At 41.8% G+C, this 12,453-nt stretch overlaps 1 protein-coding gene across 1 annotated transcript in view; it reads right to left on the reverse strand.

Moving 5' to 3' along the window:
* GPR107 (G protein-coupled receptor 107) overlaps positions 1-9,679 on the reverse strand; it is a 37,318-nt gene extending 27,639 nt beyond the window's left edge. The window contains exons 1-7 of the mRNA XM_010570910.1: positions 9,542-9,679; positions 4,271-4,396; positions 3,386-3,436; positions 3,033-3,121; positions 2,178-2,344; positions 341-375; positions 74-130 (exon numbers count right to left, since the gene is read on the reverse strand). Of these exons, the coding sequence (XP_010569212.1) occupies positions 74-130; positions 341-375; positions 2,178-2,344; positions 3,033-3,121; positions 3,386-3,436; positions 4,271-4,396; positions 9,542-9,652 (636 nt within the window). The 5' untranslated portion in view covers positions 9,653-9,679. The remainder of the gene's footprint in view (positions 1-73; positions 131-340; positions 376-2,177; positions 2,345-3,032; positions 3,122-3,385; positions 3,437-4,270; positions 4,397-9,541) is intronic.
* Between the last annotated feature and the right edge of the window lie 2,774 nt (positions 9,680-12,453).

Genomic DNA, 12,453 nt, shown 5'->3' on the forward strand with positions numbered 1-12,453 from the left:
TTACTTTTCACAAAGTAGTACAGTGAAGGAACTGCCCGCACACATTAAAACTAGACACTGACAGACGCCCTACCTGAAAAGAAAAAGTTCCTCTGTCATTGTGAACAGGATGTTCTTGTTCCACTATGCTCTGGGAAAAGGAAAAGAGACTCTTAAGATTTTTTTTAAGCCGGTAACTACCCCATTTGGCTACATCATACAGATAAGCAAAACTGCATTCTGTATATTTACTTTGGAGGCTGTGAGCAATAGAAAATAATACTCTCCACCTTCTGGCTATGCTTATACTGGAATATTCCCCCAGGTTCTTTCCGAAAGAGAGCAGCAGATAGTTTCTTACCTGGGAGGATGTTGTACTTCGTTTGGACTTCTTATCTAGAGATAAAAGTATTAATGGTACACTTAGTGTTTGCATTAGACATCCTCATGACTACCACCTTTTACACATTGCCAATACGTTACTCAAACCTTCCTATACTCACCTGTGCGGCAGTTTCCTAGATAATCATTAACAGAGATTCTTTCCCAGTCTCTCCTTACTCTCCCAGGACCCCTCCCACAAGTATATGCATTCTGAATGCATCCTCAAATGCTAGGATAGGCTTCTCTACTATTACACCTTCTATGAAAGCCCACCCAAGAAATCTTTCCAACCCTCCAATTAAAGGGATGCAGGAGGCAGATGACCTATACCAGTTGCAGGCTACAGCCTTGTTTCATACAGTCTACAGCTATGACTTTTAGTGTTATGACTGAGTACTGTTAATCTCACTGACTAATCTTAACCTGGACATTAATACATGGCCTGACAAACATACAGAAGTTCTAATTAGCCCCAGGAGAGGAAAAAAAGTTCTCAGCTCTCTACTAAGCAAGGCCCCAGTAAAAACACAAACAAAAACCAAACAAATACCAAAAGCATAGGTAACCTGCCAAATCAGTATCTGTTCTGAACTTGAGAAACTTAAATTGCCAGGAGACTTCAACAGAGCAGCATGTCAAGTTCACAGTTTCACTCCATTCCCATAAGAAGCTTTTCAAGCATAAGGTCATCCCACTCTGCCAGGAAGCAAAAGTTCAAGACTTAAGCTTTGCTTTTGGCTCCCACACCTCAGTGCACTGTCAATGTGCACGTTAGACTTTTTAATGCAAGAAAAAGCAAAACTAGAGCCATCAGATTAATTCTCTTCAGTGCCATCCAGCTTCAGTTCTTGACTTGTTAGAACAGCTATGCAAAGTTTTCAATGATATCAAAGCTTGTGAACATGACAGGCCAAGACAGACTCAGACTACTTCAGATCAGACTGCTCAGCAGTCTGATCTGAAGTCTAAACTCTTCCAGGGAGGGATAACGTGAACTGTTTAGAGCTAATCCCATCAGAGCGGAGATTTTAAAATTGTTTCATCTGCTGGTCTGGAAGCCAGACAAAGATTTGTGCCTCCAAGAAAGATTACTGGTATAGTTACTTCTCCATCCCCATACCTTCTAAGTGACAGACTAGATTTCAACTCTTTAGATACATAACTACAAACTCATACAAACATTAGCTGGAAAGGACCTGGGGAGGTATTTAATTCAACTTCTGATTCAAAGCATGCCTAGCGTCAATACTATATCACATTGGTCCTGGTTTTGTTTGGTCGTGTTTAAAACCTCAAAGGATGGAGGTTCTACAACTTCCACAAATGATCTGCTACAATGCTGGAATACCTACCTAGGAAAGTCTTATTTTCCCTCCTAACATCCAACCTGAGACACTAAAGACTTAATAAGGGGGAACAGCCACAGGTTACATTGTATGCCACTACTAAAAATAGCTTGGCATCATTGTCCTTCTAACCTTCCTTCAACTAGTTGGTGGTAGCTACCAAATTCTCCCTTACCCTTCTTTCTGCCAGACAAAAGACAATCAAGCACCTCAACCCCTCCTCACAGGTATTGTAGGTCTCCAACAGTCACATTAGGTCTCTGCTGGATCAATGGAACTGGTTAACACAAATCACTGAGCAGGAGAGACTCCAGCCCAAAAGGTAGCTCTGTGCACAGGTTTACACAAGACCATGCATCAAGTTCTAGCCCAAGGGGACACCAGAATGTGACGACAACACACTGCTGGATGCACATCAATGAGGAACTAGCAGTGAGAACACATATAGGTCAGCTTTAGCAGGCTTACCTGTGCTGTCTGTATTTTGCTTGGTCTCTGCAGGATTTTTACCAGCATCACTGCTCTGTTCAGACGTTTTCAGTGGCTTGGTACTTAAGGCAGTAACATTTTCCTCAGACATGAATGAAATTTTAGGTAACAAAGCAGCAGCTTCTGCAGAGAACCGTACTTTCACACTAAATAAACAAAGAGTTTTTATACAAAATGAAAGCAAATCAACATTCATAAAGAGGCTATCTGTCATAGCCTACGTCTACCCAATAAAGGAAAATCAACTTGTCTTGACTTTTTTTTTTTTTTTCACCACAGAGAACAGGCAAGCACCAGATCATGACTTACAGCAGCCTGGCATTGAATTGATCATTGTGGGAGAAGTCACATTATACATTTACATTAAATACAAGAGCAGCTGAAGAAAAATAAGTTTATTCAGTTTTAGTAACCAGAGTTTCATTAGAAATTATGTTTCCACACAAACAGTTACAGTTGTTCTTGCAAAAGAAAGCACTGCAGCCTCAAAGGTACTTCCTAAAATAGCTCACTCAAGACAAACAATAAAGCAGCATATTCAGTGCAAGCTGCAAAAGTGACCCAAGACTTCAAGTTCATGCCTTCAGCACAATTAAGGTATGATTCTTTTGTCCTATGTCCCCTTATCCCTCCAACATACAGCAAGAATTCTTGGACCATTTTATAGTGCGCATCTTTTTCTTTCACTCTCACCTCCCCTCAACTCTCACGTAACCCGTTAAAAAATAAACTGCATGCACAGCAGCTTTCCAAGCTCTTAAATAAATTTCACAAGTGTTACATTAGCTTCAACTAGAGAATAACTTTAAAATGTAGTGTACGCTATTTACTTACACTTCAGTTTTGAAGTCCAGAAGTAAGATTACAACAGAGACATCTTGCTCTGGTTTTTTTTTCAAGATACAGTAATCCACTTCTTCATCCTGGTAATATAAGCAAAACATCTTTGAAGTGCCCTCCTGTTTATAAGAAATGGGACATGTTTCCCCTCAGGTAGAGGTTACTATTCTTAGCCTAGCAAGTTGTAAAACCAAATTATCCTTAACAACCTGCCCATGACTAAAGCACCAACCCCCGCCCTTTTTTTTTTTTTTTTTTTTTTAAATTTTTTCCAACTGTTCCTGGAGTAAGGTAGACTATGAGATGTCCCCAGCTTAGAAAAGTAAGTTCACATCTCTTACTCTTACCAGGTAAGTGGAGAACCCATCATTCCTTGTTCGATCCAAACTGAACCCCACCTATGAAATAATTGAGAAGAATCTGTCAAATTAAAACAGTTCAAGTTCCCCTAGTATCAGAAGCCAAACCACCACTAAAAGAATCAAAGATACTGCTCTCTAAATAAATTAACCTACGTTTAAGGCAGAATCCAAGTATTTTTCTCATTATCTAATTAGACACAAAAAAATTATTCAAATATAATAAACCTGCTGCTTCATCCATATCCACCAAGAATAAAATGTATACTGATTCAAACTCAAACTAATCTAGAGTACCTTCTGTCCCTGAACTTTTTAACTTATTTCAGTATTTTTCCAGATGTTTTTGCTTGAAGAAAACATTTAATATTTTTAGCAATAAAGAGGTTGAACTGTGCAGAAGAGTAAGAACACAGGTCTGTTTTCCACCCTAGCATTTCAGTCTCTGTTAAAATCACTAATATAACGTGCTATGTAACACTTAATGTTACGAGTCCTCTAAAAATAAGACAGTCACTGTTCTGGAAACCTACTGATATGATGATTACAAGATGCATTGCAATGCAACAGGACAACAATGTGAAAATCTCACATGAGAAGACTGCTTAGGAAACCTATGTTCAACATAGGTTATAGATGTGTACATTGAGTTCAGTAGAGGGTCCGATAAGTTAAAGTTTATCCTTAAAGCAGAATGGATAGCGCTCAAGGATAAATCTCACAATATACATATCCTCACAAACGGCTTGCAGTGGGGAGCAAAGCCAACAGCACCACCAGTTAGGATCTGACATCTCAACCAAGTCAAGGCATCTAGTGCAAGGGCAGTTTCACAGAAAGCTTAATACAGTCATTAGACTCAAAGTAACTTACTGACAAGCTACTCTTGTCATCAGAGTCCACAGGTGGCTTCAAAGAAAGGTTGCTGACATTGACTTTCATGAAACCGTCCTTGAAGAAGCCAAAGGTATTCAGGTGCACCTTCTGTCTCACATCATCCTGTAAGAAAAGAAAATAAGTTTACAAATCACATACACAGTCATCTGCAGCAGCAAAGGGAAGCGGGGAGACAGAGATTGACACTTACTTAAGTATTCATGCAAAACACCTATCTGACCATACCAAGAGCAAATTTCTTTAGGATACCTTCAGATACAACCAATTATTTCACTGGAATCGACTCTTCCAATAACCTGAACAGCAAGAACTTTAAATAAATGTGTCTTTGCTAATTACGTGGCTATACTATTGAGAAATATGCAAGAAAAAAGTTTGGAAGAAATTAAATACCTGGTATCACTAATTAAACAAAATATTGCTACCAAAAAAAAAAAAAGAGACTGCAGACAAATCAAGACAGCTATCATTTGAATGCTAGCTACTGTCATTGCAACGGACTGGAGGAATTAGTTGACTATAGCGATCTTACCTAACTGAGAGCTGGGTTTTGGCCAAGTGTTTAACAAGTATCACAGTGTATTGTCATCCCATCAGACCTTCTATGTTAGGCAGGGTCAATGTTTGGACAGTCAAACACCTAATACACTGGAAAAATACGTGTATGGTGTAGATGACAAAATTTCTTACGTAGTCCCATTCCTCCAAATGATTTTTAGCAAGGCCTTGTGTCTTATAAGTAGGATAAATACTGAAAACTGGATATGTGGGTTCAAACAGAATCACTTGGGTTAGTTTCTCTAACAGGAAAATTCAAATCCCCTCCTCTGCTCCCAGTCTTAGTTGCAGAATAATTTACTTCCTCTCAGTCTGGCAAGGAAACTGTAGAAACTGATCCCTTTCCATGCCTTCCTCAGTTGATAAAGGATCAACTACAGTGAACTTTCTTATTTTTTAAATAAGGAGGTCATGAAGGACCTCACATGAAAAGTGGCAACTGTGTGTAATCTTTACTACACCAGATGAGGAAAGGTCATACCCCTGTTACTTTGCATTCATAAGTCAATAAATAGGTATGCAGTTGGACCCTCAAACCTACTGGATCATTAATTGGAAGAAAAGCAGAAACAGAGCAACAAAAGTTAAAAAGCAAGTTTAAAATGTGGTTTAAAGCACTTTTACAAGTTGTCACTAAAAAGAAAATTGTTTCTTCTAGGAAAAGATAATCAGATTGCAGAATACTCTTAAGCAGAGAAGTCAGCTGCTAAAGGCAAACAAACTGTTCTGGACAAGGTACTGGAAGATCAAGCTAAGAATTGTAGAAGTACAGTAAGTTCTCTCTCTTCCTTTACCCCAGTGTTAATTTTGACATCTCTGCATAAAACATTCCTGACGCATAAATATCACTCGCCATAGCAGCAGGACGCTAATCCTGACACAGCTAACCTGTAATCTAGCTGTAATAAGATCGCCCTAATAGAATCAAGTTAACCTGGCAAATAACCAGATGGTTCCCTTAATGCTCAGAAGAGGAAAAGAAAAAAAAAACACGTTAGCGACACATGGCTCACAGCAGATGCCTTGTTCAACAGAGTATTATAGCTGTGCTGCCTTCGGGTTCTAGGTCCCTTAACATGCTTGAAACAAGACCGCATTTGGTTCCTTTAACACTGCTTTCAATGTAATTTCCCAGTCAGAACAGAAGATTAGTAGTAGCTCTTTACATAGCACATCATGCATATTTAATCATATCTGGACAGATAAGCATTTCTCTGGGTGATTGGGTAGAGGGGAGTATGAGGGGGGGATACAGTCTCATCTAGCCACAAGGTGTTTTGCACCTTGTAAACATGACCAGAGACAACTGCTTAATTCAGAGTACTTGCAAAAGCTATTCAGTTCAATTTAACTTTATTTACTCTGCCAGTTAACTAATATGCTCTCCACCAACAAAAGATAATTAATATACAACACACACACTTTCCTCCCTGGTTTTATCTCAGCTTTAAGTGCTTAGAGTTTACAGCCTTAGTTCACAAATCCTTCAGCTTTACATGATCCCACATGCTCTGTCACCAGTTGCCACCAAGCAACAGCACACTCTCCAAGAGCATCTACTACTCCACATCTTGACAGCTTAAAGATACTGGCTTATAATAATTGTCTCACCTCTGACAGGAGGTTTAACAGGTTGGAAGAATCCAGCTTTTATTTAAAATCACTCAACTGCTGACTTCAGAAATAATCAATTGTAAGTTGTAGTTTGTTAGCATACACATTATTTTAACTTACATAGGATGAATTTAACGGTTAAGCCTGCCCCTTTGAGAAGAAATGGTCTGGGACTCATCACTAACAGGTTACAGTCAAACCAATACCGTAAGTTCTGAGTTTATTTCCATAAAAAATCTTCCACGTTCCTTTGGGATAAAATTTGATCCTGCAACATTTCAGTAAGATTACAGGAAAGTGGTATCCAAGATCCTGTAGCCCAGAACAGGCAGAAAAATATTCTTTAACATTTTACCCAAAATCTAATTGGGATCACGCTATCAGTACAGTGAAAGTTTCGTCAGAGTGCTTACCCTTAGATGGAAGAAATATTATTATTTGTGTGAGACTAATAGCAAGACTTATAATTTGTGTAAGACTAAATGAATTACTGTGAAAGGTATTTTCAACTTGAGCAACTGAAGCCTGAGATCCACCAACATTAAAAGGCCTCAAGTACTTACAAACAACCACTGAAAAATAACATCTTCCAAATAATAATTTGACATGAAACTGCAATCTTGACAGTATCATAAAATAGGAGAGGTCTTACTTCCCTTTTGGAAGCCAGATAATTGTAAAAATAACTCGCTTTAACCAAAAACTAATACCACCGCTACACAGTGTTCAGTTGGATGGTTCCTCCTGAAACAGGTATGTTTGGCTGTTCACTAGCATTAAACTTAACTGCGTGCCTGACAAAGGCCTCATTTAGACCAACTTTCTCATCCTCTGAGACCATTTGCCATTGCGTTGTGCAAAACGTAAGGCTTCAATATTATAGCATTCAACTGTTAAGACAACAAAAATCTTTTTTTGGTCGAGAGAAACATTCCAACCAGCAGCTACTTCTGGAAGCCTCTGAAAATTGTTTCCATCAGTCTTCTATAAATCCAGTTTTCGTAGGTTGTTTCTGGTTTTGCTTTTTTTTTTTTAAACATATCTCATTGAACTAATGAAGCTGATAACAATCACTACTAAGGAAGAGAGTCTCCTTTGACGAGGTTAGTCTAACAGCATCATTCAAACAAATTATTTTTCTAACTCAGAAGAAATAAATCATTTTGTATGCTTTTACAAAGATAAGTTATTTTCAGAACGGGAAAACACTCAGACTGTGGCTTGCTTTTCTGACAACAAAAAAGCTTCACCTTTGCATGCTAATTACTAAGATACAAGAATGCGGCTATTCTAACTTAAGCAATAACAGCTTGTTTGAGGAAACCTAATATCTAACACTCACACAAAGTTGTGGCCTTTAGCTTGGCACAGCGTCAAAGCACGCTTACAAGCAAGGAGCCAATGGCAAGAACACTAGAAGGGAGATTTCATTGTGAAAGGGTACAGTTGTTGGAGCCTAATGTTTACATAAATGCTGTAAAGCAGTAGGTGAAGTAGAAAGGGAGAGACTGCACTCTAACAATAAAGCTTATGTTTATACAGGAGACGGACAGAGGCATTAACACACTTCTACCTTCCACAGTGCTTTGTAGGTCGGTGTTGCAACTCACACAAAATACCTACAAAATTAAAACCAATTAAACCCCACTTTGATCATAAAAATCAGCAAACAGTTTAGTAATTGATCCAGGCAGTTAAGAGACACCCTAATAGGAACTGGAAGCTGTAATGTTTGCTGCTGAGAACATTTGCTGGAGGCCAGTTTAAAAGTTTTCTATGTAAGGGAAAAGTATCACCCCAGGAGAAATTCTTCCAGCACTCAACTGTTGGTCACAAATTCCTTAAAACAATAATGTAACCAGCACAAACCTCCTTGTTTATTGCTTCAGATAAAAGTTTACTTTTCCTGAAGCAGAAGAATATTCATGTGGTCACACACTAGACAACTACATAGTCTGGAAAATTCCCTACGAATAAGTCACAAACGTCCCCCTAGCATTCACTGCATCCCAAAGGCTGAAGGGGAACTCCTGCAAAGTTATGGCACTCTCCTTCAACTGCTACAAGAACACAGTGATGTTGGTCCTAGTCGTATACCACTTCATTAACTTCTTCCAGTGTTTCTACTGGCAAACTATTGCATGTTATTGACAACAAGAACAGAATTAACAACCTAATTCTAAAGATTTACAGAGTGCTTCATGAACTGTATAGAAGTCCTTAAAAGGCATCACCCCAAACGCACAGTTCCTCTACCACATAACAACTGTACAACTTTTCATTTAAAACACAACAGACAGCGACACTCTGGAGCTGCAGATCTTTGCCAGCATCTGCAGCACTTCCCATCAACAACCCTGAATAACTAGTTTTTCTCAAATATAGTCATAGGAGGACACAACACTCTTTCAAAGCACAACCAGAAGTCTACCAAACTGAAACAGAGAGATATCAGCATTGATATCTTTTTCTGCCTCTATGGTTTGCTTGATTAGCGCAAAGAAACTAAACCTGGAAGACCAATAAAACAGCCACACGGCCTTTTAAAATCAGCAACCAGCGATCAAGACAGGAAGACTGCTGCAGAGTGCAGATTAAAAGCAAAAGCAACCCCAACCCCCCTTCAGAACCTTCCCCCCAGCTCACATTCAGCCCTCTCTTATCACACACAGCTTTGTTCCTTGCCTTTAACAGGACGTGAAGCATTTGCACCTTCAAACCGCTACAGTTCTGAGGCCCCTTTCACACGGTTTCCCCACAACTAAGAAACAGACGGCCAAAACCGCAGGGATGGGGGCTAAAGGGATGCGTGAGGAGGAGGGAGAATAACAGGAAAAGCAGAACACAGCGGGGCCCGGGCAGGCTGAGGCGCAGGGGGAGAGCCCAGAGAGAAGCGAAGAGGGCGAAGGGCCAGGGGTAGGCAGCGGGACGAAGCCGGAGGCGAGGAGAGGAGAGCCCCGGCCGTGGGAGGCGGGCAGGGCCAGGCCGGCCCTGCCGCTCCCCACATTCAACCCGGAGGGGGCCCAGCGCGGCCAGGAGCTGAGCCAGCAGGGACGGGGGCGGCGCAGACCTTACTTTGAGGGTGAGATGATGGACGCGGGCGCCGGCCGGGCCCGCCCAAAGCAACACCAGCCCCAGCACGACCGCGGCTCGCACCAGCGCAGCCCCAGGGCCGCGGGCCGCCATGTTTATTCCAGCATCAGCATCCCCTTCCCGCGCCACTTCCGGGGTCAAGGGGCGGGGGAGGGGGCACGTGACCGGGGTGGGGCTGCCCCTCAGTCCTGTCACCGCCGGGTCTCCCCTGTCACAGACGCTCGTCTCCTGTCACCGGGGTTTGTGCCCTGCCACGGGGGTTTTGTAGCTTCCCAGCCCTTTTCTCTCCCCCTAGGGCCTTTCTGGGCTCCGCCGGGCTGCCCCCCCACCCGGAGGCTGCCGCCCACGGTGCTCATTGGGGTGGCCCGGGCCCCTCAGTGAGGGCCATGACAGTGGCCGGGGCCCTGTGGTGGGCTCCCTCCTCGCTGGTGGCCCTCGCTGCTCTCACAGGGAGACAGTGGCCAAAGGAAACCCCTGAGCCTCGCCCAGACCAGCCTTTGTGGCGGTGCTTAGCGAGGCCCTGGTGTGGGGTGAGGTGACACAGAGCTGCTCTTCCCGCCTTAGCCCTCAGCCATGCAGCATAGTTCATGGGGACATTTGGGGTTGTTGCTTCCAGCTCAACTGTGAATCGGCCGGCAAGTTTCAGCTTCTGCCCAAGAAACTGCCTTTCTGTTTAAAGCTGGGGTTAGAGAATTAATTTTAAATACCACCAAAAAATATGTAACAAAACAAAGGGCTTTCTGCTTTGTTACTGGAATGGTGTTGAAGCTGTTGAACTATTTGAAACTGGTAGCTGTAGTCCCACTTAAAGATGAAAGCGACAAGCAGATTGGGCCTGGCTTCTGTGACTTCTCTGTTGCTCAAACCAAGTAACACAAGCAGCAAACTAAACATGAATAGTAGCAATTAAAATGGCTTTTAGGCTAACATTGCTAAAAAAACATTTGAAAGGCTACGCACTGTGTCTTCGTTATGGGAAGCCATCAATGTAAGTAAATGTAATTCTTCACTGGGGAGTCCTGTGCTGTCAGCTCTTGTAACTCAAACATTCTGACTTTCAGTGTATGGAGTAATAGCTGTGCAAGTTTCTTCATCTAGAGCCAGATAAACAACTGGATGGAACAGGTGAGTAGTAAAATGCAAGTAAGGGTGAATAGGCAGAGAAAAATCAATAGTCTTAACCTTTATATTAGCAAGATTATGTAGAATGTCCCATCTTTGTACAGAGATGATTCAGATGTTACTGTATGTTACCTCTTACAGTTTCCTTTCCCCCTTTTCTTTTATACTCTTAGGTAATAAAATAAACACAGAAATCTCACCATCAGCCAAAGAAACCTAGACTGGTACCAGAAAATATCTGGAAGCATAAAAAAAAAAATCAGTCTCTTTTCCTAGCAGGATTGTCTCTGGGCAGTAACTTGCACGTGCCGCTAGATGTCCTGTCAGCATCAGGCCTTGTAGTGCACGTAGCTACTACACCCCACAGATTGTAAGAAGCCTAAGTAACTACAAACATCAGATAATTTATTCTGAAAAGATAACTCTGATCCAGATATTTTCTTGGAATTGATATTTTTAATGTTGTAATTACTATCATTCTTGCGCATAGACCACGTGGGAAACCTAGAGACTTATGACTCCTAGGAAATAGTTGCCTGCAAGCACAGCTGCAGCACAGGCTTTCAGGCCTTGCTCCACTACCAAGTGTTAGGCACACTTTGACTACTTCAGTGATCGAATAGCAGGAGGCTTTCCCCTATAATTCTGGGGTTTGGTTCATCTGAAGAGCCTCTATTAGGCTAAAGATGCTTCCTCATAGCAATCAGGGATTTCTATGCCACCGATTAGAAACTGTCTGAAGATTTTTTTTTTTTCCCATGTAACTCTTCAACAACTATTAGGATATTGCAGTAACTGTAAGTTTCCCACTTACCTAGACTAAATAATCTCAAAGTTCGAACTTGTAATGTGTTTACTTTGGCTATGCATTTTCTAAGAACTTGCATGTTAAAAGATGTCTATACTTGAATTTACATACCTATCAATATGCAAACTGGCTGCTGTCTGTAATGAATATGCTGCAACAGCAACTCTCATAGTTACATTGATATGTTTTACTGTAGCTTCCACACAAGATTTGCCTTGCTCTAAATGTGCTGTTCCTAGCAAGTACAGTTATTCTCAGCTGTGGTTAGACATATTTAGCCTGGATATCTTTTTCCTTTACTTCTTCATTGTACCAAAACATTTAATTAGAAACCTTCACAGATTATTTTTTTTTTTAAAGCATATCATAGGAAACTATTGAGATTGGATAGAGGGTATCAGCAGTGTCTGAAAAATCTTGGCATAGGAACAGCCTACAGGTACACCTCAGTATAGAGTGAAGCAGATTGTCAGTTTGTTAACATACTCCCTGAGCGGAGGTAGGGGCATGTCATAGAGTAGCAAGGGCTGGCTGTTCCTGAGGGACACAGAGTTGGGAGATGAGCACGATAACACAGACAACAGGGCAGAAGCCTCACCATTCAGGGTCCAGTCCGGCAATCCCCAAGCAGGTGAGCAGAGCAGGCCCAGGGAGGGCAACTGGGAGCAGCCAAGAGTCCAGGTTATCAGGTGAGCTTGTAGCAACAAGACAGGGGCAAGGCTGAGTTAAGAAGTCAATCTGCAGTTCAGGTGAGGGATAAAGCAGGTCTGAGATAAGGCCAGATATGAGCCAGGCTTTACATCAACAGGCTCTATAGCCAGCCATAGCTGCAGCTGAACTGGAGACCAGTAGCCCCAACACCACTCAAATAGAGAGTGAGCCCTCAGGCCAAAGCTTAAATGGGGCTCCTGGGTCCAGGGGCAGAGAGTGTGGGTGGAGGCCACAGGTGAGGTTGGCTGGGGCC

The sequence above is a fragment of the Haliaeetus leucocephalus genome, unplaced genomic scaffold (genome assembly GCF_000737465.1).
Source record: "Haliaeetus leucocephalus isolate CR32 unplaced genomic scaffold, Haliaeetus_leucocephalus-4.0 Scaffold306, whole genome shotgun sequence".
Lineage (NCBI taxonomy): Eukaryota > Metazoa > Chordata > Aves > Accipitriformes > Accipitridae > Haliaeetus > Haliaeetus leucocephalus.